At 43.4% G+C, this 27,505-nt stretch overlaps 1 protein-coding gene across 3 annotated transcripts in view; it reads left to right on the forward strand.

Annotated features, from left to right (window-relative positions):
- ETV4 (ETS variant transcription factor 4) overlaps positions 1-27,505 on the forward strand; it is a 59,703-nt gene that overhangs the window by 16,572 nt on the left and 15,626 nt on the right. For all 3 annotated transcript variants that reach the window (XM_073565338.1, XM_073565336.1, XM_073565337.1), the window contains exons 5-8: positions 8,845-8,898; positions 22,387-22,510; positions 22,621-22,779; positions 23,444-23,697. In XM_073565338.1, coding sequence (XP_073421439.1) covers positions 8,845-8,898; positions 22,387-22,510; positions 22,621-22,779; positions 23,444-23,697 — 591 coding nt within the window. The remainder of the gene's footprint in view (positions 1-8,844; positions 8,899-22,386; positions 22,511-22,620; positions 22,780-23,443; positions 23,698-27,505) is intronic.

Here is a 27,505-nt window from a genome sequence, read left to right on the forward strand (position 1 = left end):
TTTATACATTTGCGAAACATTCGTGAAGGACCGTATTGAAAATTTTCTGAAAATTCCAAATGATGACTTTTGTTTGCAGAAAATGTAATCTACTAGGTTAGAAAAAGAGTACTGTAGACTGTACCAGAATTTGGACACTTATGTGCCACTTGGGAACCAAATTTTAAATGGATTTATTAGTAAGTTAGAGCTGAGATTTATGGATTGAATCCTTATAATGTATACTTCATTATGCTTTTTTTCAGTTTCATAACCTAAGAGCAGAAAACATGCACAATTCTCTAGAGTCCCTTTTGGATAATGAAATATTTGCTTTTCAGATTATGCCATTTTTATATCTTTATGGAATAATAGTAGCCCTAAAGGCACGGCTTTCTTTTTAACAGCACGTAAAATCTAAATCTCTCAAATGCCTTGGCCCACCCAGTCTGCGCCCTCCTCCTACCTGCTATAAAAGAAACCTCAGAGCTGGCGTGGCAAAAAGCAGGAGAGTCTAGGAGCCAGTCTGACTGAATCCATAGAGAGCTCTGTAATGACAGCGAGAAGCTGTTTGCCGGTAATAAAGGCATTGGGGAGCTGTGGCCTAATTGTGCAAAAAAACGTGGCTGCAATCACTGTGTTCCTAAAATCCTGTCTAATAATTCCAAATACTCCCTGGACTTTATGATCACTGTATCCCATCCTCCACCCTATTGTTCTAGTTGTACCTTACCTGTCCATACCAGGACTGTTTCAGATTCTATATACACCGCCTTCCCTCTGTATCCTTGAGGCGTCCCCTAGGTGCAGAAAACCAGGTGCTACCTTCTTACTGTAACCTCTCCAGATTCATTTGTGTCTAGCCGTTACGGCACAAGACGAAATCCGAAATGTAATTACAGCTCTGGTGTAAAGAACCACTTGGCCATAAACGTGACAAATTACATTGTAAGAGAGAACATCTGAGTAGGTAATGGCTCTAGAGGAAAAATGTAACTACACCCAGCGAAGACAAGACTGTTCTAGAGTCATTTGTCTTGGCCTTCCAGATACTAGTATGATTCAGCAGTCTCATTAATAACCACCACAGATTGAGATAACCGACCTCAATGGATTCCCTTATTTTAGGGTGGTCGACATAACTATGGGACCACAGACACAAGCTTGGCTGGAAAATGTAAGACATGTCCAATATTCTTGTCTTCTTTCTCTGACTTGATTGATCTAGGTCTATAGCTATAGAATACCGACAGAATAACCCTTTCTGCTAACCACCCCCACCTCATAACCAGAAAAAGCCCCATATGATTGTCCTTAGATCTTTATGAAGCATTCAAGTTTTTGGGATTGCAATTTTTGGCATGTGCACTGTAAATTTGCTGGGCATTTTTGGCTATTCTATGGTATTTGCATGCAGTACGTGCTAAAGTTTGGCACCTTGGCTACAATTCTGTTAGTGCCTTAGTCACATTCTGTAAATGCCTTTTAAAGGAAAACTGGTCCCTTATTTTTGCTACCCCATCTGAGAGCAGCATGATGTAGGGGCAGGAATCCTGATTGGAGTGATGTATTACATATTGGGGCTGCTTGCTTTCTATGCTGCAGATCTAGCAGTTCTCTAAATGCTGAGCTCTGTATAGCCCCGCCCACATCCCTAATTGGTAGCTTTCTGTGCACACTTTGGATGGGCAGAGAGCTGCTAATCAGTAGTTGGGGCAGGGTTATATAGAGTTTGTGAATATAGAGGACTACCTGGTAGCAGGTTTACTAGTTCTAGTGATGAAATCGCTATTTTATCAGGAGATTCTCAAAACGACAGCAAGCAGTCCAGTATGTGACACATCACAGGAATTGGGCTTCTTGTCTCAACATTATGCTGCTTTTAGATTAGGTGGCAAAAACCTGGAGACCAATTGAAGAATTGTTCAAGGCTTTTGAAAAATGAGCGGAAAGCGGTAAGTGCATTAAAATAACGCAATAGGGCTATGTTCACATGTTACATTTTTTGGTGCTTTTTTTCCTCTGGAAAAACCTGCTCTCTTGGCGGTAAAGAAACTGCTTAAAAAGCAAGTTTTGCTGCATTTTTCATGCTGATTGATGCACTAAACTGTGTGTTCCTGAGTTTTCTGCACAAAAAAAACCTCAGCAAAACCGGATACCTGCGTTTTTGCACTTACCATTGCTTTTTATGGGTGAACAAACGCAGCAGTTTTCCAATTTGGTCAGTAAAAAAAAAAAGTGTGCGTGAGATTTCTCAAATCTTATAGCTTTTGCTGGTCCTGTAAAAAGCGGCTCTTAATTTACATAAAAAATAAACATAGCAAAAATGCAATGTTGTGAGCACAGCCTAGCTTGTCTTTGCCCGGTAACTCCTTTACCATTCCTTTGAGGGCCTGTTTGGTCTTGTTTGCTATCTTCCAGTGAAGATTTTCCATCTATCCCCTGGTGACCGCTGCAGCCAACTGGCCGAAGTGGTGATGGTAGCATGGTCAGCAAAGGTCTGCTTAATGAAAATCTGACGGCTAAATAGTGGTGGATTGCAATTATTGCTCCCCCCCCTTATATTTTTTTTGCATGCCGTGTCATATGCTCCCATAGCGCATTTTAATTGTTTTCTCATTAACGTTTGTTTATGCAGTTACTGGGAAAGAATAACCTCTTGTGATCATTGATGTCTGTTACATCACAAAGGGTTAATTTCTGCAGATCGCAGGCATGCTTTGTTTTGTAAGGGGATGATCCTACTGTAAGTGCACAGTGGGTGGATCGGGTATGAAGACAATGGAAATGCATTAGTTTTCCATGTGAATAGATGCAGGAAACCCCATTTCCTACTTACAAATGAGGGATCAAGGTTGAAGAATAAAAATCATATTGATGTCACTAGTAGCCATAGGTCAAATGCGTTACCACAACAATAACTGCACTACCTTTTTCCTTTGCAAGTCCACCCAACTGATGCCACCCAACTTTCCTAAATGCCTGAATGGCAAAAGCTGCCTGTTTGTGCAAGAGTCAGTCAATAAGTAAGCAGACTTTAAAATCTTGGCAAAGCGGCATAACACCCGGAAAATGTTATACCAGCCATATGGGATGTCACCCAGCTTTCTGTGGATCAGAAGGACATAACCATTCTGAAAATCTGCATTGTCATTGTCACCTGGCATTCAATGGAGGCTGCATGCTATATGTTGGCATTATATATCCCTGTAGGGATTGTCGGCCAGCTTTCCATGGCTTGCATATCCCCATTATCAAAGATAAGCAGATGGTGAACATGTGGGAAATGAATGTATTCTGCTCCTCTAAAGCTGACCCAGCCGGTGCATGAGACGTCTTACTTAGCACAGATCCTTTGCGTCCTAGATCACTTTTCAGTAGTCTGTGCCAACGTGCCAGCTTTAAATAGTTTCTGCTATCTGAGGCTGGGGCTTGGGAATGCACCGGAAGTCGCACTGCCAGTTTAGTGCTGGCTCTTCTACTAATGTTACTCAATGACCAGCAGACAATATAATACTTCCTTCCCAAATGTCAGAGTGCAATCTCTAACCTATTAACTGAGGGGATAATTTTAGACTCGATCTTTGTGCTGCTCCTTATTTTTCCCCACTTTAGGAAGTATTAACCCACTGTGATGTTCTACACCAGTGAGATTTTTTTCAGTAGATATGTCCTTGAGAATGGTGACGTGCTCTGCACTGTATTTATAAGATGAACACTAGGGCGGACAGCCAGTAATAATAATAATTATTATATTGTTTCCATGGTGCTGTACATGAGAAGGGGTTACACACAAATTACAGATATCACTTACAGTAAACTAACAATCACAGACCGATATAGAGGAGAGAGGGCCCTGCCCTTTCGGGCTTACATTCTACAGGATGGTGGGGAAAGACAGTAGGTTGGGGGGTTGCAGCAGCTCTAGTGATGGTGAGGCGGTAGCTCCGGTAGTGATGAGGAAGGCAGCAGGGATCATTGCAGGCTGTAAGATTTCTTGAAGATGTGGGTTTTCAGGTTCCGTCTGAAGGATCCAAATGTGGTTGATAGTCAGACGTGTTGGGGCAAAGAATTCGATAGGATGGGGGCTATTCAGGAGAAGTCTTGAAGGCAATTAGGTGAGGAGCGAATAAGCATGTAGGAGAGAAGGAGGTCTTGGGAGGACTGGAGATTACGTGAGGGAATATATCAGGAGATTAGTTCAGAGATATATGGAGAAGACAGGTCATAGATGGCCTTGTAAGTCAGTATTAGTAATTTGAACTGGATACACCGAGGGAATGGGAGCCAGTGAAGAGATTTGCAGAGGGGAGAAGTGGAGGAGTAGCGAGGAGAGATGAATTAGTCGGGCAGCAGAGTTAAGGAAGGACTGGAGAGTTGCGAGAGTGTTAGCAGGGAGGCCACATAAAAGGATGTTGCAGTAGTCAAGGCTGGAGATGATGAGGGCATGCACAAGCATTTTAGTAGATTGAGGAAAGGACTGATTCCGGAAATATTTTTGAGCTGGAGGCGACAGGAGGTGGAAAGAACTTGAATGTGTGGTTTGAAGGACAGGGCAAAGTCAAGGGTTACTCCGAGGCAGCGGACTTCCTGTACGGGGGAAAAGCGTGATGTCATTTATTGTGATAGATGGGTCAGGTAAGGAAGATCTGTGAGATGGAAGAAAGATGAGTCCAATTTGTCCACATTGAGTTTGAGCTATAATGGTTATATGGCAGCAATGTATGCAGAAGTGTTCCCATTGAGCTCCAACCCCTAACAAACAGGCAATCCCCACTGTCTAACAGCTGCAACACATGCAGCCGCAAGGATTCGAACATAATATCTGAGCACACCCAAGATACTCTGAAATCACCTGAGCATGTTCACTCATCACTAGTAGCAATACATTCCTCGATAGTATAGGTTTTTGCCATCTAGTATCAAATGGAATTAGTTAGGTTCTTTTTGTTTCCCAGGGCCTGCCTCGGATCATACACCCTGTTTTGATGGTATGTTAATAGTAAGGTTCATTGGAAGTTCCATTTATGCAAGAAAATATTTAGGACAGAAGCCATCTCGTATTGACCTACTGGTCATTTGGCGATCATCTCAATCATTGCAAAACACTTTAAAGGCCTCTATGCACAATAGATAAAAATGGGGGACAAACGATCTCTCATTCAACAATGGCCACCCAACATATTACAGATTGGCAATGTTGTGTTTTTTGTTTTTTTTGTTTTTTCTTTTAACTATTTATGATCATAGTTCATTTTGCTAGATTAGCCAAGTATCGTTCATTATAGATAAAATCTGGCATATCGTACGGCTTTGATCTAATGTGTATGGGCTTTGTACGATCTTGTGCAAGCCTAGATGGTTCCACCAGGGTCTTCTCTGCTTTTATTTTGATTGCTGGACTTCTCCTTGTTCCTTCTATTCTTCCGACCATAATGAACTTCTCCAGTGACTGCTTTATTTGCATGATGTGTCCAAAGTAGGCAAGTCGTAGGTTTGTGATCCTTGCTTCGAGTGACATGTCTGCCTTGATGTGTTTCAAAATTGATTTGTTTGTTCTTGCCATCCATGGTATTGATAATATCCTTCTCTAGAAGAATGTAAATCTGTCAGATACTGATGAAGTTGACCAAAGCATGGATGAATCTGTCCATATAAATAATGAAAGGATATGAAGTATATAACTAAAAACCAGACAATTGGAATAATGAATATGCTATAAAGATTCAAAAATCAATTAAACCAGACAATAAATGTGGTGCCACCATCCCATCTAGATGAGGTAGTAAGACTTTATTTCCAGGTCATTTGTGTAAAGTACAGGCAACTAGATCTTCACAGAAAGGAGCAGTAAGCCATGTTGGGGGCTCCCAAGTAATTTAGCCAAATGTTTTAAAACCATTCTCCAGCATTGCCCTGATCTGCAGTTCATTTTTACTATAGGAGCATTTTGTTTCATGTGGCTTTGAGTTAAGGCTTTCTCCAATTCTGGGCTAGATGGAGTCTGACAGCCGCCATCCTAATATATTGTAGCAGTTTGCAGGAAATATTAGTGAGAGTAACTAACTGGTCTGTTGCCTAACGGACATATTTTTGAAGTATGTAACAATATTGTACCCTAAACAGCCCCATCCAATCACTCTACATCTCTCGATAAGCGCCTGCCGTTAAAGTGGCAACATCCACAATGGTCATATTTATGATTTTGGCAAGATATGGGACTTTCTTAAAACGCCTTTCTTAAAGGGAACCTTTCACGTCCCATCCCCCACCCCCCCAAAAAAAAGAAGCCATTTTTCTGCAGATAAAGGGTTAAATTGCCTGTAAATAGTGTTAAAATCCTGCCTGCTGCCTTAAGGTACTGTCACACTAATGCACCAGCGATCCAGACAACGATATGACCCGGTCAGGATCGCTGGTGCATCGCTAAGTGGTCGCTAGTGAGCTGCCAAACAGGCAGATCTCACCAGCGACATAGCAGCGGGCGGCGGTCGCTGCTTACCTGTCAGACGAGGCGATGAAGACTTCCTCCCGCACGCGTCGCTCGTCGCCACAGCAGGAAGCTGCCGACGAGAAACGGTCCAGGACGTTCTCGCGCGATCAGCGATAACCAGCGGGGGAGCGGTCGGAGGTAAGTATCAGACACAGCGATGTCGCTGCTGCGTCACAAAACCAGTGACGTTATAGCAATATTGCTAGCGATATCGCTTAGTGTGACGGGCCCTGTAAAGGAGCAGCAGCTACTGAGAGAAAATGAACTTGTAGAAGCTTTCCTGTAGTCGCCGCAGTACAGACTGTCAATTGAAGAAGTGACGGGGAGTGATTACAGCACACTCGACATATAGTGAGTGGGGACTGTGACTGCTCCATGCAGTGCCCTTAAAGGTGAAAGTGAGCAGCTACAGGGAGGATATAACCTGCAGATTAACCCCGTATCTGCAGGTAAATAGTGTTTTTGGATAGAATAGGTTCCCTTTTTACCATCTATTATGTTTCTGCAGTAGTATCAGTACTTGGAGTCTCTGACTATATGTTGTACATCTTTCCCTGGAACGGTGCAGGGTGCAGTGATTGACCTGTAGGAATGATCTTGATCATGTGGCGCAGTAAATGAGGACTAGTAGATCGGCTTTCAGTTCCTCAGACCTCCGCTCACTTTTCAGCTTACAGCGCACCAAGAACAACATGACACTTTCAATCGATACCGGGCTGTGTTTCACTTCAAAAATGCTGCAAAGGGTTAATCTTTTTTTTTTTTTTTTTTTTTCTTTTTTTTTTTTTTTTTTTTTTCCCCTCCTCCACTGGCTTAAATGGTTCAGAAGATTGTGGGGTCTATGAACAATCTTATTTGGAGCCAACTGGACTAATGCCAATGTTATATGCTGTTAACATCTAACGAAAATTGTAATGGAATCTATAATTGTCCATCTTTCGCAATAGTTTCATGCATTTGGTGTCCGTACAACAGATAAAACTAAAATTCACACAATTTAATCTTACCTGGATTTAATTTTTTTTTTTTTTTTTTTCAAATTGGATTTTTTAGTGTATGTATGTGATATACAGTTTATATTTACAAGCTTTTTTTTTTTCTATTTTCAAGTCCTATAGTGAAACTTGTGATTAAACATGTAGAAAAAATGCTGCATCTAAAGCATACTGCACTTTGAGAGAAAAAAATCTCGAACAGAACGCTTGGCATCCTAGTTACACCCCAGTGCTGTCTATTTTTAACTATTAGATGCTTGACAAGCCTCCGTCAGTTTTTTTTCACACAAGAAAAACTGATGAAATGTTGAAAACTGCCCAAACGCTGATAAAGACATGTTGTGCCTTTCTCCCCTTTTTTTTTTTTTTTTTTTTTTTTTTTTTTTTTTATGCTAAAAAAGTTCTTTCATAAAGATCAAGCAAAGCTTATATTAAAGTTTACAGTTAAAGGGGTATTCTCATCTCCAAGATCCTATCCCAATATGCAGTAGGTGTAATAATATAAATATTCGCAAATCCTTCCAATTAGAAATGTCGTGTAGTTCTTCAGATTCGCTACGTCGCTTACCCCATGTCCAGGGCATAGCAGTAGCTCAAGTATCCATGGTTATGACTACTCACATAGTGAAAAATTGGCTAGTTTTTAGTGGTCGTAACCATGCCTAGCTAAGGCTAGGTTCACATTAACGTTTGGAGGCTCTGCGGAGGGCTGCGTACTTCTTCCGTTAAGCCCCGCCTACTTCTGCATGCGTCCTACATACACATCTTGAACATTGGGTACGCAGGACATGCAGATGTATGTGGATGCGTTGTTTTGACGCGCCCGCCGACCGCACGGGAATGCAACAAGTTGCGTTTTGCGCAGACCATGGGCGCGTCAAAACAACGCATCTGCAGGTCCTGCGTACCCAATGTTAAAGATGGGTATGCAGGACGCATGCAGAAGTATGCGGGGCTTAACGGAGGAAGTACGCAGCCCTCTGCAAAGCCCCGGAATGCTAATGTGAAACCAGCCTAAGCTACTGTAATGCCCTGCACATGGGGTAACAGACATGGAGAATCAGAAATACTATACAACATTTCTAATTGGCGGTATTTGCTAATATTATTACACCTACTACATGTTGGGATAGGATTTTACAGATGGGAATGCCCCTTTAAATTGGGACAATATACTTCATTTAATGGCCATTTCAAACTTACACTAGTGTTTTCAAATAGGATGAAGGGCAGGAAAATCCTTGCCCCCCCCCCCCCCAAGATCACTACTTTTGAGCCCTCATGCGTTTTTTTTGTATACGTGTGTGAGTGATATCATTTTGCAATGTGATTTGATATATAACAAGTAGTAATTATAATTTTTTCTTTTCTCTGCAGCTCAAGTACCAGACAGTGATGAACAGTTCTTGCAGGACCTGCAGTCAGAGAATCGTAAGTAACCATTGTAGTTTTTACCTCCAGCGTAATGGTAAAAAAAAACACACACACACACGCACACACGCACACACACACGCAACTTGATTGTACATGGGGTCAGAAAGATGGGGTTAACAGATTCAAGGCCGTAGGAAAGTTTCCATGGGGAAGTTGGTGGAATGTAATGTTTGCGGGCGACATTCCTTGTAACCGTTTGCAATACTCCTATTTGTAGGTGTTTGGATATTCCTTTGATGGAGGCAAACATATCTTGACTAGGCAACGGGAAGCTGTGTTTTAATTTTTATTTTTTTTGTATTGTGATAATCAGAACAATATACATACTTGGGACAATTAGGTGGGGGTGACAAAATACAGGGTCTTATGTGCAATGATGGTCCAGCCATCTTGAGGGAATGGGGATGGATAAAGGCTGTGAGAGGTAGTCACCAGCCAGTTTTGTGGTGCTGTTGGGTGTGGTGGAATTTGATGAAGGGTTAAGGCCCCGTCTCACTAAGCAATCTCGGTAGCGAGATCGCTGCTGAGTCACAACTTTTGTGACATAACAGCGATCTCACCAGCGATCAGCGAGCGGCCCCCCTGCCGGGATCGCTGGAAGAAATCTCTGGACACTTCTTTGGTCGCTGGTCTCCCGCTGGCCAGCATGCATCGCTGTGTGTGACAGGCGGGAGACCAGCGATCAGGTGTAAAAAATAATAATAAAAAAAAAATATATAGTTATTCTCACCTTCCGACGTCGCGTTCAGCCATCCTGCCTCTCTCCACGCTCCGGTCCCAGTGATCCTTTGCACGAATGACCGCGAGACTGTGACATCTCGCGGTCATTCGTGCAAAGGATCACTGGGACCGGAGCGTGGAGAGAGGCAGGATGGCTGAACGCGACGTCGGAAGGTGAGAATAACTATTTTTTATTTTGATTCTATTTTTTACAGGATGGCCAGCGATGCCGGGCGCTCAGCATCGCTGTGCTGATCTCTGGTGAAGCTGTCTGTGTGACAGCTCATCAGCGATCACATAGCGACTTACCAGCGATCCTGACACCTTGATATCGGTGTCGGGATCGCTGGTATGTCGCTTAGTGTGACGGGGCCTTTAGTCTCAGATAGATAGTGAATGAGCTACACACACACCCTTACACATAAAACGACTTTGATTAAGGAGCATGATAGGCTGCTCTGAACAGATGTGTTTTGAGGGACTGCTTAAAGCTGTGTAAGTTGTGAAAAGTTCTAATTTCTTGGGGTAGAGCATGCCAGACGATTGGCGCAACGCGGGGAAGTCTTGGAGCCGGAAGTGGCAGGTACGGATTAGTGCAGAGGTTAGTCGAAAGTCGTTTGCAGAGTGTAACGAGCGGGTAGGCTGATAAACAGAAATGAGGGAGGAGAGATGGGGTGCTGCATTATGGAGACCTTTGTGGGTGAGGACAAGCAGTTTGAATTGGAATCTATAATGAATGAGCAGCCAGCGCAATGACTCGCACAGAGCAGATGCATCTGAGCACCGATTAGCCAGATGGATAACCCTAGGTGTAAGTGGCAAGAGTGGGCAAGAGATTGTATATGGGAGGTGAAGGAAAGATTTGCGTTGAACATAACACCCAGACAATGCACCTGCTGCTTAGGTGTTATTATGGTGCCACCCACGGAGAGGGAGATGTCAGATTTAGGGAGGTTAGTAGATGGCGGGAGCAAAAGAAGTTGAGTTTCAGATAGAGAGCGAACATGATGTTGGAGACTGCGGACAGACAGTCACTGGCATTCTGTAGTACAGCAGGGGTAAGGTCAGGGGATGACATGTACAGTTGTCATCGGCATACAGATGGTACTGAAAGCCAAATCTGCTGATGGTCTGTCCAATTGGGGCCATGTAGAGAGAAGAGAAGGGGGCCAAGGACTGAGCCCTGAGGGACCCCAACAGTGAGAGGAAGAGGAGATGAAGTGGAACCAGCGAACAATACACTGAAGGAGCGGTCAGAAAGATAGGAAGAGAACCAGGAGAGAGCAGTGTCCTTAATGCTTAGTAACTGGAGCCTAGAGAGTAGGAGACAGTGGTCAACAGTGTCAAAAACTGCAGAAAGGTCGAGAAGAATGAGCAGAGAGTGGTCACCGTTAGTTTTGCTGTCAGAAGGTCATTGGTCACTTTGAGTGCAGTTTCTGTTGAATGTAGGGTGCAGAAGTGGGACTGCAAGGGATCTAGGAGAGAGTGAGTAGAGACGTAGCAGGTAAGCGCTCCAAGAGTTTAGAGATGAAGGGGAGATTGGAGACTGGTCTGTATTTGTGCAGGATGGATGGAGAGAGGGTTTTTTAATAATGGAGTAATGATTGTGTTTGAAGGAGGAGGGGAAAATGCCAGAGGAGAGGGGGAGATTAAAGATTGTAGTTAGGTGAGTGGTGACGACTGAAGAGAGAGACTGGAGGAGATGTGAGGGAATGGGGTAAGAAATGCATATAGTCGGACAAGAAGAAGAGAGGAGCCTGGAGACTTCTTCTGTGATGGGATCAAATGTGGAGAGTGAGCCAGAGGAGGTGCAGGAAGGGATGGGAGTCACAGCACTTGGTGGCTGGGAGCGGATTTCCTGATGGGTAATTCTCTATTTTCCCTATAAAGTGGGAGGCCAGGTCATCAGCACAAATGTGTGTGATAGGGTCCTGTGCTTTTGGACTGAGGAGGGAGTGAAAGGTGTCAAAAAGTTCTTTGGGGTTGTTAGATTGTGAAGCAATCAGGGTGGTGTAGTAGGTCTGTTTGGCAAGGTGAAGGGCAGAGTTATAGGTTTTTAACATAAATTTGTAGTGGAGGAAGTCTTCTATTGTGCAAGTTTTCCTCCATAGGCGTTTAGCACTGCTAGAGCATTGCTGAAGAAATCGAGTTTGCGATGTAAGCCAGGGCTGTTTTTACTCTGTTTGGAAGTTCTGAGGGTGAGGGGTGCTACTTGGTCAAGGCTGCTTCTGAGGGTGTCATTTTCGTGGTGTACAGCCAAATCAGGATAGGGAAAAGAGAATATTGGGCACAGTGATGAGTGTATGGTGTCTGTAAGTGAATGAGGGTTCATGGCTTGTAAATTTCTGCAGGAGTGGTAGGTAGGAGTGTGCTGGGGTGGGCAAGGATTTGTGAGCATAAAGAAGAATGTTGTGGTCAGAGAGGGGATGCATTAAGTTATCTAGGTAGGTGATTGAACAGAGCCGGACAAAGACCAGGTCAAGGGTGTTAGTCTTTGTGGATCTCCAGAGGTTGAGAGCTGTGAGAGGCTGAGAGAAGTGGTTAGTTAGGAGATGGGATGCAGATGGGGAAGTTGGATTGTTAATGGGGATGTTGAAGTCTCCCAAGATAAGGGTTGGTAGGTCAGAGGACCTGAAGTGCGGCCGCCAGGCAGAGAAATGGTCAAGGAGGTGGGTGGGTGATCCTGGGGGACGGTATATGACTGCTACTCTGAGGGAAAGGGGATGGAAGAGCCTGATGATGTGGACCTCAAAAGAAGGGAATGAGAGAGATGGAACTGGGGGGATGACCTGGAAAGTGCGTTGTGGGGACAGAAGTATGCCGACTCCAGCACCAAATCTGTTTGCGGGTCTCGGGGAGTGAGAAAAGTGTTAGACCGCCATGAGAAATGGCAGCAGGGAAGACAGTGTCAGAATCCTGAATCCAGGTTCTGGTGAGGGCCAGCAGATTAAGAGTGTTTATATTCTCTACAGCTGAGAAAATCAGATCACTCGCTAACCATATTCTAACCAATTTTCTCAGGTGAGGCTAACGGTCGTGTGACCCTAGCCTTATTGTCATAGTCTGTTATGGCCACTGTTGTCTCACTGGCAAATATGGTGCCCATCTGACAGAGCGTTTTATCTGATGCAATAGAAACCAATTATGTTGTAGACTAGGTAGATGTAGTAATGAAAGATGCTGTGTAATATCACTGGAAGACTCTTCTCTGTTCACTTGTCTGCTCAGTCTTTCCATTTTGTGTCTTCCCTTTATAAGAGACAAATGGAATAAGTGATCCGTTGCATCAGTTATCTAAACGAACACAAGCGCAGAGGCCCCACTGATTATTATGGGATCCATATCGTAGTATGGAAAAAGTCCAGCATGAAAGGGTTTTTTCTCTTTTCTGTAAAACAGAATTTATTCGGATCTTTTAGGGTATGTGCACGTGTTGCAGAAAATTTCTGCACAAAAACCTGAATCCCTTCCCAGAAACCGCACCTATTTTTCCGCGGCGGTTTTTGTGCGTTTTTTGCGCGGTTTTGATGCGTTTTTTACCACAGCGGTTTCTAAAAGCATGGGAGAAGCCTAAACCGCGGAAAAAAACGCAAAATTAATGTGCATGCTGCGGTTTTTACCACGATGCGGTTTTTTCGCGGTAAACGCATCAAAGTGCAAAATGCATAGAAATGACTGTGCACCTTATTTTTAGCGGTTTTATAGTAAAAACCGCTAAAAAAACGCTGTGTGTGAACACAGCCTTAATAATCAATGAAGCCTCTTTGCTTCCGGTTATTTAACCGATGCCGCTGATCATTTATTCCGCTTGTCTGTTCCTAACATGAAATTGTACGATCGGAGATGTGAGCATAGCCTAAAGCTTCTTGAGTTGGATCCTAAGGGCCCCTAATATCATCAGATCAAGTATTTGAAGATACCAACTTGGGAATCCCAATATCATTGATTAGTAAGTGTCCAAGTAAAATGCTCTGTAGTGACTGTCATTGAACCTCCCCTGTCCTCTTAAATGAGGAAACGAAAAGTTGCCATCGAGCACTAACCTAAATGGGTGGTTGATGGCCCTCCGCGAGTAGAGGACCGATTGACGGTCAGGAGGTCTAAGGGCCCCGTTACACACTTCAATGTCCCAGCGATCCCACCAACGATCTGACGTGGATGGGATCACTGGGACATATAGCTGATCGCTGGTGAGCTGTCACATAGACTCACCAGCGATCAGGACCAGCGAGCATGCTGGTATCCAGGGTGAACAGCGGGTATCTAAGCGCCGCGTGGCTCTTAGTTACCCGCTGTCTACCCTGGATACCAGCTCCCAGCATTGCTGATCGTTAGTCTCTCGCTGTCACACGCAGCGATGTGTGCTGCCCAGCGGGAGACCAATGATAGATTTATGGCCCAGACCATTAGGCAACTATTAATGATCAGCCAACTGATCGTTGATCATTGCTACATGTCACACGCCGCTGCAACGTCACCAAACTGGTGACGTTGCAATGATATCGTTCACAATATTGTTGCGTGTAACGGGGCCTTTAGGGTATGTTAACATAGAAGTTTCTAAGAAGGAGTTTGAAGTGGATTGTGCTGCTAACTCTACCTCTAAAACTGCTTCAGATACAGTATTTGAAGTGAATTTTGCTCCAAAATCTCCAACAAATTCACTTTTAAACCTGGGAGCGTACTCCAGCTGTAAAATGCAATGTGCCACGTCTTACAGATCCTAGTAAATGTTGCTAATATTTTAATATTCTGGGCTGTAGACCCCCATTATGATCTGTGGTTGGCTGTGATTTTTGGATAAGCTGTTTAGAGGGAAAGAAAATGAAGTTGCCACTGCTATAAACAACTGGTAAATTCCCTTTAGGTGCTGAGACCAATTGTCCATAGTCCTCTAATGGTTGAGCTGGAGATTTGTAGCTCCACTTACCCACTAAACGCACCAGGCCTTTGCACCACGGTCCTGCCCTATACTAATGTATGTGATTCCATTAGAGGTCATTAGTGCTCCGAGTTCCCGCTCCTCACGTGGATGGAGGACGTAGACTCTGTATTGACTGGTTATAGGACACCAGCTGTACGCCATACACGGCAGGCATGCTTTTAGCCATGCTGATTTGATAAAAAGAAAAGATTGTTTTCTGGTTTCAAACGCCCACGTATGTAAAACTTGGTTACAAGTTGTTTCCGGGAACTGCGTGGAATTACCGGAAAAAATAAAGCGTAGCAATGTCGGGGTTAAGGCCATAGGTGTATTGCTGCTACGTTTATTTAAAAAATGTGAAGCGGTGTCTGCGGCCGGGCCATTCTGTTATGGATGCTGGCTTTTCTATGGGTTTATGTTGCTCCCATAACAGATTGCGCAGAGCTGTTTCGGAAGTGTCTGGTCTGGCCTGTCGGAGCGTCACGCTTAGACTTGTCCCCGAACAATGTACATTGCTTTGTGTGTGCCCTCAGTTTAACCCCTTTATGGCATATTCTTGCACAATTTTATTTTCTATGCCTTCAGCCTGGCAGTCCTCCCTCCCATTTCTTATCGCTCTGGCAGAGTAATGGTTAAGCGTAATCCTTTGTAGCTTCAGGGTCACGCTGTGGAATTTTTTTTTTTTTTTTAAAACTAAATGAATAATTAGTTTACTTCAAAAACGCTACCTAGTACCACAGCACAAAATAAAATTTGGGGGGGGTGGGATGTGTTACTCCGGGACATTTTTTAGCTTTTGTGCCTTTTTGTTTTTACTGTCTTCCAAGTGTCAGAACTTTTTTTTTTTTTTTTTTTTTTTTTCATACTTTGTCTACATAGGATGTTTTTTTTTTTTTTTGGTGGCAGTTAAAAAAAATGCAGTTTTTTTTTTTTTTTTTTTTTTTTTTTTTATCGAGTTGGCCTTTTTATTACCACTTTGGGGTACATATTTATTTTTTTTAATTTGGAGTGAGGTTGGGGAACTCAAGATAAGAGAAATGGCAATTCAGACATTCCAAGGTTTTTTTTTTTTGGTTTGTTTTTTGCCTTTTACTGTACAGATAATGCAATACCATTATTTTTTTTAGGAAGCAGAGATTACGAATAGGTTAGGAGAGTGATTAAAACTTTAATTACTGTTTCTTATTTGATCCTGCAGTTGTTTGATCACTTGTACAAATGCTTCAGTATCGCCTCTAGATTTCAGAAGAGATCATCTCTCTGGGCTTCATAGACGTACAATAACAAAGACAGCAGTGATTGGGCCAGTTAGCCCCTGTCTGCAGTGATAAGTCATTCACACCGAGCTGCAGGGGAAATAGGGGAGCTTGGGGCACCTGAATGGGTGCCCATCTGAATTGCAACATTAAATTGTTAGCATAGATTACCAGTAGAAAGTAAATGGTTAAACAGCAGTGATTGCAGCTCACTACAGTTACTATTGTTGTAGAAAGGTGCTGGCTGTTATAACACAGCAGGCACATTCCATGTATGACACTGGCTCAAGTCCTGAGCCTGCTAAGTATATGTGCACCCGACATATAAATCACAGGTTGTCCTGAAGGTTAATATATAGAAATTTATATGTAAATAAAACATATACCTAACTTTTTAATTCAAGCATTGCATTAAGGATTTCTATGTCCTTTATATTTTAGACTAGTAAGACTAACATCCAAGGACAGATATACAGGGAAGTGGGTCCCATTTAGGAATTATAATGGAGGCCTCTCAGAGCTGGATTGTCATCCCGAGACCAGATCAACCACCAATCTCTTGCAGAATAAAATGAACCTGTGGCCATTAGGCTGTTTCCCCCTTTCCTTATTACTTGTAGTTGGTAGCATTTTATAGACTTACATTACTGTAAAGAATCCATAGCAAGTTCCTTGTCTGGTCTATGGTAGGTAACCCTACAAAGCACTATTGCCTGAATTTCCCTTTTTTTTTTACCACATGAACATTATATATATTTATTTCATGATTGTGTAATCTTTAACCCCATTTCTTTGTTTTTCAAATGCTTCCATTATGTATAAAGGGAGGCTGGCATAAACAGTACTGGAGATGTGGAAATCCTGCCGCTGAGGACAGAGTAGACTAATGAGCTGGTCCTCCATGTCCTCTTAGCACTATGCTGCGATTACTGTGCATTTAAAGATAAAGGGAAATGGCAAGTCCATCTGCCTGACTGCTTTATCTGCATTTGTTACTTAGTTAATTCTCTTTAAGGCCTTATAAAATATTAATGCAGCAATAAAGGAAATGGCTCGTTAATACTTCATTACAGTATGTTTGTTCTCTTTAGTTTTTGTATTGTGGAGGAGGCCTGAAGACACTTGGAAGGTTTCTGATTTTAGAATGGTCTACCTGGGAAAGCCCCGATGTTTCCCGAATTTAGGAGTGATGTTTCTGCACTATAGCCCGTGGCAACTGATGGTTCTCAGGACTAGGAAACATCACTTATATAATTGCTTACACCACAACCAGCTCTTCACAATTCATGATTGTAGGAGACGAGGACAGGAGCTCAGTGTTCATCTGTCGGGATGTGGCATAACGGAAGACACGACCCTTTAGCTATTGTACCCTTAGTGGTTGTCAGTCTTGGTAGACCTTTTTTGGTCTGATATTGCACAGTCCATCTCTACTGATGGTGGAGATCATGTGAGATAAAAGGGTTATCCCACTAAATACTTATCAATTGAGTTTGAGACTGGAGAGGTAGTGTCCATGGGTGACTTGCTCAATTTCCTATATGCTTTGGTACTACTGTCTCCATAGACTCCTAGTATATTGAGCACGGTTGTGCATGCACACTGCTGCCCCATCCACATGGGACTTTGGTACCCCCTTTCTTGGATCAGACATGGTCCTAGCAGTAAGACATCGGTCACCCACCTACCCACCCCTGTGATCATCCATTTATTACTTAATCTGGTGGTGGGTGATAAATGTCTATCAAGTTTCTAGTTGACCATTCATTTTACTGACATGCTTGCTGAAAGGAGAGTGTATGGTCAAAGTGGCTCTTACTGCAATCAACAGATCAATGGCTCAGGTTGTGTTTTTTTTTTTTTGTTTTTTTTTTTTGGAACACGAGTTATTTTACAGCGTATGTATTGCATTTACTAAATAGAATTTTATGGCCGCACTCAGATCTTTGCTCTGTGAAATGAGCACTAGAAAGAAAGCTGGAGCCTTCAGTAGTCTGGATTCTGTATCATCACACAGAATTTCCCTGTGACTTAGTTCTGGCTAATTCTGTTTACAGGCAGCAATAATATTAACACAGTCTGCCCCAGAAGGAAGTAGCATCCCCAGTGAGAGCCTTGCAACTATGTTACACCATCCCCTGATATTTGTCACATGGCTACACTGGAGCTGCAAACAAGCAACTTCTAGTGAGTAGTGCGAGAAGGACCAATAAAGACGTCATTGCCTGGTGTCTAATTATTTTGAATGCGCTTCTCTAGGCTCTTCTGTCACATGGCTCCCACAGGAAAATGATGCAAAAAGTCAAATTTTTACACTTATGTAAACTTGATTGTGGTTTGCTCACTAGGTACCGAGTAGTCGGCCATTCACTGTGTCTTGGTTTATTGTTTGTAGTATTATTATTATTTTTTTTTTTTTAACTTCTAAACAGGGCTGTGGAGTCTGTGTCCATTTTGGATGAGTCGCTATAAAATGGATTGACTCAAACAATATATAATTGGGTACAGTAGTATAATGCATGATGTGCTGTAAGTTTTTTCATAAGAATTTGGGAAATTTATGAAATGTAATGTTCCTGATCTAGAGATCTCTGCTTTTACTGGAGAGGAATCTGTGCTGCACTTTATGTACATGCTCAGTAGAGAGGCAATGCTGGGGAGTCGGGGTATGTATATGCTCAGTAGTGAGGCAGTGTTGGGGAGTCGGGGTGTGTATATGCTCGGTAGAGAGGCAATGCTGGGGAGTCGGGGTATGTATATGCTCGGTAGTGAAGCAATGCTGTGGGGTCGGGCTATGTATATGCTCGGTAGAGAGGCAATGCTGGGGAGTTGGGGTATGTATATGCTCGGTAGTGAAGCAATGCTGGGGAGTCGGGGTATGTATATGCTCGGTAGAGAGCCCGACCCCACAGCATTGCCTCTCTACCGAGCATATACATAGCCCGACCCCACAGCATTGCCTCTCTACCGAGCATATACATAGCCCGACCCCACAGCATTGCCTATGTATATGCTCGATAGAGAGGCAATGCTGTGGAGTCGGGGTATGTATATGCTCAGTAGAGAGGCAATGCTGTGGAGTCGGGGTATGTATATGCTCAGTAGTGAAGCAATGCTGGGGAGTCGGTGTATGTATATGCTTGGTAGAGAGGCAATGCTGGGGAGTCGGTGTATGTATATGCTTGGTAGAGAGGCAATGCTGGGGAGTCGGTGTATGTATATGCTCGGTAGAGAGGCAATGCTGGGGAGTCGGAGTATCTATATGCTCATCAGTGAAGAAGTGCTGTGGGGTCGGGTTATGTACATGCTCAGTAGTGAGGCATCATTGGGAAGTCAAGAGTCTGTCGGAGGGTTATGTTTATACAGTATGTGCATGTAGCTCATATCCCAAACTATTTATATGCACATGTAGTTCTTTCAAAAACAAGTCCAACAATACCTTTTACATGACCAGTTCATTCCTTCATTATGGTCTCTGCACTTTTTTTTGTGGATAGAGAGATGTCAGGAGCCAGTTATTAGTTGCAATGGTCAAGATTGGTCCGATATGAAGGAGAGCTAGGAGACTAGTTGGGAGTTCTGTACTGCCTGAGCCAGAAAATAAATAAATCGGTAGTAATTAAATAAAAAAAAATAACAAACAGAGGCTTCTGATTGGCTGCAGTGGTCACATTACTCCTGCTGAAAATGAAATCAAGAAGATGAGTGGAGGTTTAATGGGTATGTGGTTTGGTTCTACCACACCACTTTATTTTAAGATCAGCATCGCCTGCTTTTAAGTTTGTCAGAAATGTCTATTTTCTAGTTTCAGTGGCTCAAGTTGAATTTTCTAAGCCCCGTTTTAAAATCTGTGACAACCTCCAATTTGTTAAGACTCCTAATTTTGTGCTTGCTGATATCACGGTACCACAAAAAATTCTTATTGATGTCTCAGAACATAATCATATGCTACTGAAGAAATGATGAGAATGAGCACAGTGATGTCATGGCACATATGTAATGTCCAAAGTAACAGGATAGGAATATTAATAGGTCATGGTAATGTCAGTATAGAGATTATCAACACATTGATCATGGTCATGGCCCATCATTTTACAGGGACAGTGCACAGACGGTACTGCAGTTATGACGTTCTTAGGCCGAATTCAGATTTCTGTATATAATGGTTCAAGTGAGGAGCATGACTTCAAATTTGGCCACGAGTCTCCTGATCCGAACTTCTATAGTCACATTGGTGTAGGTGATCAGTCCAGAGTACTCTGTCAGTAATTAAACCATAATATGTGATCGCATGAATTCAGCCATAGAATCGGTGGGAATTCCAGTAATCAATCAAGATTCTAAAACTATGGCATACCCTAGTATTCTATGCCATCCCTTTATAAGGTGGAACTACTTCTTTAGTGCAAGATGTAATAAACTGTTCTATCACAGTGCAAGGAATTAATAGCATTTGCTTTCAGCCAGCTCAGTCTCTGCACCCCCTATAGTTCGGCCCCTGCCTAGTTGGACATGTTACAAAAACTTGGCGTGTAATATGTGAAGTGTTTTCGGCACAGGAGGTATGACGTGAATAAATGTGTTTTTATATCCAGAAGATCAAGAGGTCAGTAGCCAGGCCAGACTTCAACTACGTCATGGAAGTTAAAGTTGGAAAAGGGGGGGAAAAAACAAACCTAGGAGACTAAATAAAAAAAAAAACCTCAAGAAAAACAATTACTGTTTTAGCCATAAATTTCTCAATTCTAAATTAATAAATGTGGTAAACATTAGAAAGGAACCGGTAGGTCTAGAGTAAAACTAATTCTTCATAATATTAATCTCATTTCATTGAAATATTAGTTATTACCAGTGGAAAACATTTGTCAGGTTACCTGAAAGTACCTTGAAATGTCCTCCAGGCCTGTACTTTCAAATATTGGGTGGGTCTTGGAAAGCATTGCCAGACTACTTGAGTGTTTATAATTGCTGTTAATTGCTAAGTAGGAAGTGCAGTTCATGGCTTTCAGGATTAAACCTGGTAGGGAAAAAGATAGTAGGCCGTACTAGCGTAAACCATTAATGTGAAATGGTTAACTATCGTTAATGGCCCACTTAGACAAACTATACTCAAAGAACAAGAGTTCGTAGGCATGCTTGTTCCCGACGATCTGCCCAACTAAATAGGCTTGCAGTAGCCCAATGTCACAGGGCAAAAGGGCTTGTTCATCAGCTGCATGATTTTGTTTTAACCAGGTCTAAAAATCTTTATTGGCAGCACATCACCCTGTGTAACCATGCTGCTTATAACATGGAAATGCATTGGCACTGTACGATCATATTGACAACTTGGCTTGCATGTAGCCAATCTTGAGTCGCTGAACTTTTTAGATCAGCCCGTGTAAAGGGGCAATAGCTCAAATGACTAAAACTGGAAATGTTGGCTAAAGCTGCTGATTTCAGTGGATCCATGTTCTGACCACGAAATACGGATATGTGAAAGTGACCTGAATGTGCCTGGTCAGTTTTTGTTTCGAGTACACAGGCTACCATGGACTTTTTAGGTACTCTATATTTGATCATTATTTTATTTTTACAGTGAAGGAACGCTTAAAAGGTTTTACTATTCTGCTCAGTGGTTAGCACTGCAGCCTTGCAGCACTGGGGTAATGGGGTCAAATCCCACCAAGGACAACATCTGCAAGGAGTTTGTATGTTCTCCCCGTGTTTGCGCGGGTTTCCTCCGGGCACTCGGTTTCCTCCTACATTCCAAATACATACTGAAAGGGAATTTAGATTGTGAGCCCCAATGGTGACAAGGATGATATCTGTAAAGCACTGCGGAATATGATGGAGCCATATAAGTAAGCTTAATAAATAATTCTGCAGTAATACTGCTGCATCAGCCTTTACATTTTAGACCTGGTTTGTTGAGTGCTTTTACTCACATTTCAAGTGTGGTTTTTTGGCAGTTTATCTGTTGTAAAGCCTCATACAGTGTCGGACTGGTATGCTAAGGCCCACCAGTAACATTGACTTTGGTGGGGCCCACTTTTCACCTACATACAAATATTGCACTACCCTCGTTCACAAATTTACCTAGATCTCTGTATAATAATAAACTGGGTAGTTTCGTAAATGAATCACATGAATTATGTCAAGTATTGCCCATACAGAGGGTTTGGGGCCCAAATCTACACAGGGGCCCACCGGGGGATTCCCCTGTTACCCTATGGGCCAGTCCGAGCCCAGCCTCATGCACAAATGGGTATTTCTGAACTGTAACATGACGACAATAGACATTTATAAGGCTCTGCGCTATATACATATGCTTCTGAATTGTGACCTACTGTACAGTGCGGCATGGCATGAAACTAAACCTTTGTCTCCCATAGAAGCAATGCAATAACTCTCTTATGTAGTGTTATACTGACTGCATGTAGTGTCTTTTACTACATAGTTAGATGCTGAGTAAGACCTAAAATTTCTACCCTTTCGCCCAATAAAAACTACATGAGAAATGCTGATTTTATTGTAAACCAATACTGTTAGTATGTTTACTGGTTTATTTTAGTCCATTTACATAGCTCTTATTTTTCTTAAAAGTTGCTTTTCACAGTCCACCGGTGAAAATAAAAAAAGAACAGCCAAGCTCTTGTTCGGACCCCAGTCTTTCATGCAGCCAAAAACAGTTTCAGTATCGGAATGGGGAACAGTGCCTTTATGCCAGGTGAGGATTGAGGTTGCTTTGCTCCATCGTAAAAGTAAGGTTGGACAAAAAAATTACTTATTTGTTGTACTGGTTTGGCATTGTAGTTAAAATTTTCCTTCTGTCTCTAGTGCCTATGACCAAACATCAAGACAAGTCAACATCAAGTCCCCAAATCAGAGTTCTCAAGTGTCACCAATCCCCCACTTTTCCAGACAGGACCGCGGATATGTCAACCCACAGAGCTCATCGCAGTCTGCTCAGTCTGGAGGCTATCTCATGGAACATGGGTAGGTATACAGTAGTTGGCCAGAAAAGACAGCACCATCTGCAAAAGTGTTCTTCTGTAGAGAAATACCATAATACAAGATCTGCAGTCTTTTTTAAACTCTATCCATAAACAGCATGCCATCAAAAATCCCCCCCCCCCCCCACACTTTTTTTAAAGGGAATCTGTCACCCCTTTTTTTGAGATATCATATAATGATATCATTCAATTGTGTGTCACATAAGGATTCTCTTAGCACTTTTGCTTCCCCCTGACCCCGCACCTTTCATGCATAAATACCTTTTTTATATCGGTTCAGATGTATGTAAACTGCCACGGTCCGGTCCGCTGGGCGGGGCTTATTCAACTGCTCCCCCCCCCCCCCCCCCCCCCTGTCTTGCTCTACACAAGAAGAAATGCATAGAACAAGACAGAGAGGGGGGAGCAGGTGAATAAGCCCCACCCAGCGGACCGGACAGCGGCAGTTTACATACATCTGAACCGATATAAAAAAGGTATTTATGCATGAAGGGTGCGTTGTTGGGGGGGAAGCAAAAGTACTAAGAGAATCCTTATGTGACACACAATTGAATGATATCGTTATATGATATCTCAAAAAGGGGTGACAGATTCCCTTTAAAGTGTATATTGCTTCTTTCTTCTAACACCTCTACTATAATATTTAGATCCCGATACCAACAGCAACTACCCGAGATGTGCCACTCCTTTCAATCCACACAGAACCTGAATAGGGAGTCTTCAGCTAACTATCAACGCCAGATGTCTGAGCCATGTCTCCAGTACCCACAGCAAAGCTTCAAACAGGAGTACCATGATCCCATGTATGACCAGGCAAGCCATGCTGGAACCAGCAGGCCTCACCGGTACCAATCCAATGTGATAGTCAAGCAGGAGCAAACAGACTATGCATATGATTCAGGTAAGACATGTTGAATTAAACATGTTGGAACAACTTTACCATCCAAATCTCCTTCCACACCTTAACCAAGTGTTCCACATCTTACATAGACACTACTGAACAACTCCTTCTTAAGTTCTAAAGTGCTCCATAAAAAATAAAAGAATAACTTACCACTGATTTTGGCGCTCTTTCCCGGCAGTCTTATGACATTGATATGTCAAGCGACTGCTGGGGAGACATATAGCCATAATAATGAGTAGTGCCTGTCTGGGAAGCACCTTTTTTTTGCGTACTTGAGCAGTTAGGGGATTGTTGAAGTAGGCTAAGTAGGTCCTGGAATACACCCCACAAAACTATATGTAAGACACATGAAAAGACTTAAAACTAATAAGTACTGGATAACCCCTTTTATGTGTGGGGCTAAGAATGAATAGGCAGGTAAGTTGCTAACTACCTGCCTGTTCTGTTTGGGAATAGTGTAACAGACAGTTAGCAACTACGTGCCTGTTATTTCTTGGCCCCATGTGTGAAAATAAGAATTACTGGATAACTCCTTTGTGTTTTCATAACCGCTGCATAAAATCATTTTGTGGGCTTTATTCTAGTCCTTACAACTGGCCATGTCTAAAATTGGATTGTATTTTAACCAAACTTCAAAGTTTGTTGGCTAGGTCAATGACCACTAAATTCATTAAAAACAACAAACTTGGTTGATGGCATCATTAAAGGGTTTGTCACATAAATAAAGTTCATCTTAATCAGTAGATCTTTGAATAATTAAGTTCCACAATTGGATGTGTTTAAATAAAATGTCCCTGTGCTGAGAGTCTTATAAATCTGCCCCTGCTGTGTAATGGCCGTGTCTGACTGTACAGGGGCATAGTCTGATCATACCACAGCTCCTGGGCAGGGGAGGAAGGAAAAGAATATATACAGGCAGGACAGCATGGGATAACAAATTATTATTATTATTATTATTTATTGTTATAGCGCCATTTATTCCATGGCGCTTTACATGTGAGGGGGGTATACATAAAAACAAGTACAATAATCTTAAACAATACAAGTCATAACTGGTACAGGAGGAGAGAGGACCCTGCCCGCGAGGGCTCACAATCTTCAAGGGATGGGTGATAATACAGTAGGCGAGGGTAGAGCTGGTCGTGCAGCGGTTCGGTCGATCGGTGGTTACTGCAGGTTATAGGCTTGTCGGAAGAGGTGGGTCTTCAGGCTCTTTTTGAAGGTTTCGATGGTAGGTGAGAGTCTGATATGTTGTGGTAGAGAGTTCCAGAGTAGGGGTGATGCGCGAGAGAAATCTTGTATGCGATTGTGGGAAGAGGAGATAAGAGGGGAGTAGAGAAGGAGATCTTGTGAGGATCGGAGGTTGGGTGCAGGAAAGTACCGGGAGACGAGGTCACAGATGTATGGAGGAGACAAGTTGTGGATGGCTTTGTATGTCATGGTTAGGGTTTTGTAATGGAGTCTCTGGGCAATTGGGAGCCAGTGAAGGGATTGACAGAGGGGAGAAGCTGGGGAATAGCGGGGGGACAGGTGGATTAGTCGGGCAGCAGAGTTTAGAATAGATTGGAGGGGTGCGAGAGTGTTTGAGGGGAGGCCGCAGAGCATGAGGTTGCAGTAGTCAAGGCGAGAGATGATGAGGGCATGGACTAGGGTTTTTGCAGATTCTTGGGTGAGGAATGAACGGATGCGTGAAATATTTTTGAGTTGAAGTCGGCAGGAAGTGGAAAGGGTTTGGATATGTGGTTTGAAGGAGAGATCAGCATCAAGGATTACTCTGAGGCAGCGAGCTTGTGGGACTGGGGAGAGTGGGCAGTCATTTACTGTAATTGATAGGTTCGTAGGGGGGGTCACGTGAGATGGGGGAAAGATGATGAATTCTGTTTTGTCCATGTTGAGTTTCAGATATCTAGTGGAGAAGAAGGATGAAATAGTGGACAGACATTGAGGGATTCTGGTTAGTAGGGAGGTGATATCTGGTCCAGAGATGTAGATCTGTGTGTCATCAGCATAAAGATGATACTGAAAGCCATGAGATTCTATGAGCTGTCCCAGGCCAAAGGTGTAAATAGAGAACAGCAGGGGCCCTAGGACTGAACCTTGTGGGACTCCGACAGATAGGGGGCGAGGTGAGGAGGTGGTGTGTGAGTGGGAGACGCTGAATGTCCGGTCTGTTAGGTATGATGAGATCCAGGAGAGGGCCAAGTCTGTGATGCCGAGGGATGAGAGGGTCTGTAATAATAGGGAATGGTCCACTGTGTCAAAGGCAGCCGACAGGTCCAGGAGGAGGAGGACAGAGTAGTGTCGCTTGCTCTTGGCAGTTAAGAGGTCATTGGTGACCTTAGTAAGGGCAGTTTCAGTGGAGTGGTGTGACCGGAAGCCAGATTGTAAGCGGTCGAAGAGGGAGCAAGAAGAGAGATGGGAGGACAGTTCAAGGTAGACGTGTTGTTCCAGTAGCTTGGAGGCGTATGGGAGAAGTGATATAGGGCGATAGCTAGATACAGAGGATGGGTCAAGAGAGGGCTTTTTGAGGATAGGTGTGATGGAGGCATGTTTAAAGCTTGAGGGGAAAACACCAGTTGTTAGTGATAGGTTGAAGAGATGGGTTAGGGTTGGGATGAAGACTGTGGTGAGGTTTGGGATGAAGTGGGATGGGATCGGGTCGAGTGCACAGGTGGTGAGATGTGATCTTGAGAGTAGAGTGGAGAGTCGATCTTCTGTAATGGTGGAGAAGTTGGTTTTGAAGGTGGAGGGCTGGGAAGTCGGGAGGAAGGGCTCTGGGGGTTGTTGACCAAAACTGTCCCTGATGTTATCAATTTTCTGCTTGAAAAATGAGGCAAAGTCTTCAGCTGAGATGAGTGGGGAGGGAGGAGGTGCTGGGGGGCGGAGGAGAGAATTGAAGGTGTTGAATAACTGTTTAGGGTTGTGAGACAGGGAGGATATGAGAGATGAGAAGTAGGTTTGTTTAGCTGTGGCGAGTGTGGTCTTGAAAGTAGTGAGGGACTGTTTGAATGCGATGAAATGCTCGTTGGAGTGGGATCTTTTCCATCTGCGCTCAGCAGCCCTGGAAGCTCGCCTCAGCTCTTTGGTCAGGCTGGTGTGCCAGGGCTGTCTGTTGATTTTGCGAGTTTTGGTATGTGTAAGTGGGGCAGCGGATTCCAAAGCTACAGCTATTGTGGTGTTATATAGAGCGGCAGCGTCATCCGCATTGTGTAAGGAACTTATATCTGTAAGAGGGAGGAGGGATTCGGAGAATGAGTGTAGGTCAAGGTGTTTAAGATTCCTGCGAGGGTGTGAAAGTGTGTGGGGTGGGGATTGTAGACATGGAGTGAAGAGGGAGGAGAATGTGAGCAGGTTGTGGTCAGAGAGAGGAAGAGGTGAGTTAGAGAGGTTAGATAGGGAGCAGAGGCGGGTGAAGATGAGGTCCAGTGTGTGGCCATCTTTGTGGGTGGCTGTAGAAGACCATTGAGTGAGGCCGAAGGAGGAAGTGAGAGATAGAAGTTTAGTGGCAGCTGAGAGGGAAGTGTCAATGGGGATGTTGAAGTCGCCCATGATGATAGTAGGGATGTCCGCGGAAAGGAAATGAAGTAACCAGGTGGTGAAGTGGTCAAAGAAGGTGGTGGCTGGCCCTGGGGGGCGGTAGATGACAGCCAGTTGGAGGTTGGAGGGGGAGTAGATGCGCACAGAGTGCACCTCAAAGGAAGGGAGGGTAACAGAGGGTGGCAGTGGGATTGGGGTGAAGGAGCAGGTATCTGACAGGAGAAAACCAACTCCTCCACCATGTTTGCTGCTGGGGCGGGGGGTGTGA

This window comes from Dendrobates tinctorius, unplaced genomic scaffold, assembly GCF_039654945.1.
Source record: "Dendrobates tinctorius isolate UK_male_01 unplaced genomic scaffold, ASM3965494v1 ptg000667l, whole genome shotgun sequence".
Classification (NCBI taxonomy): Eukaryota; Metazoa; Chordata; class Amphibia; order Anura; family Dendrobatidae; genus Dendrobates; species Dendrobates tinctorius.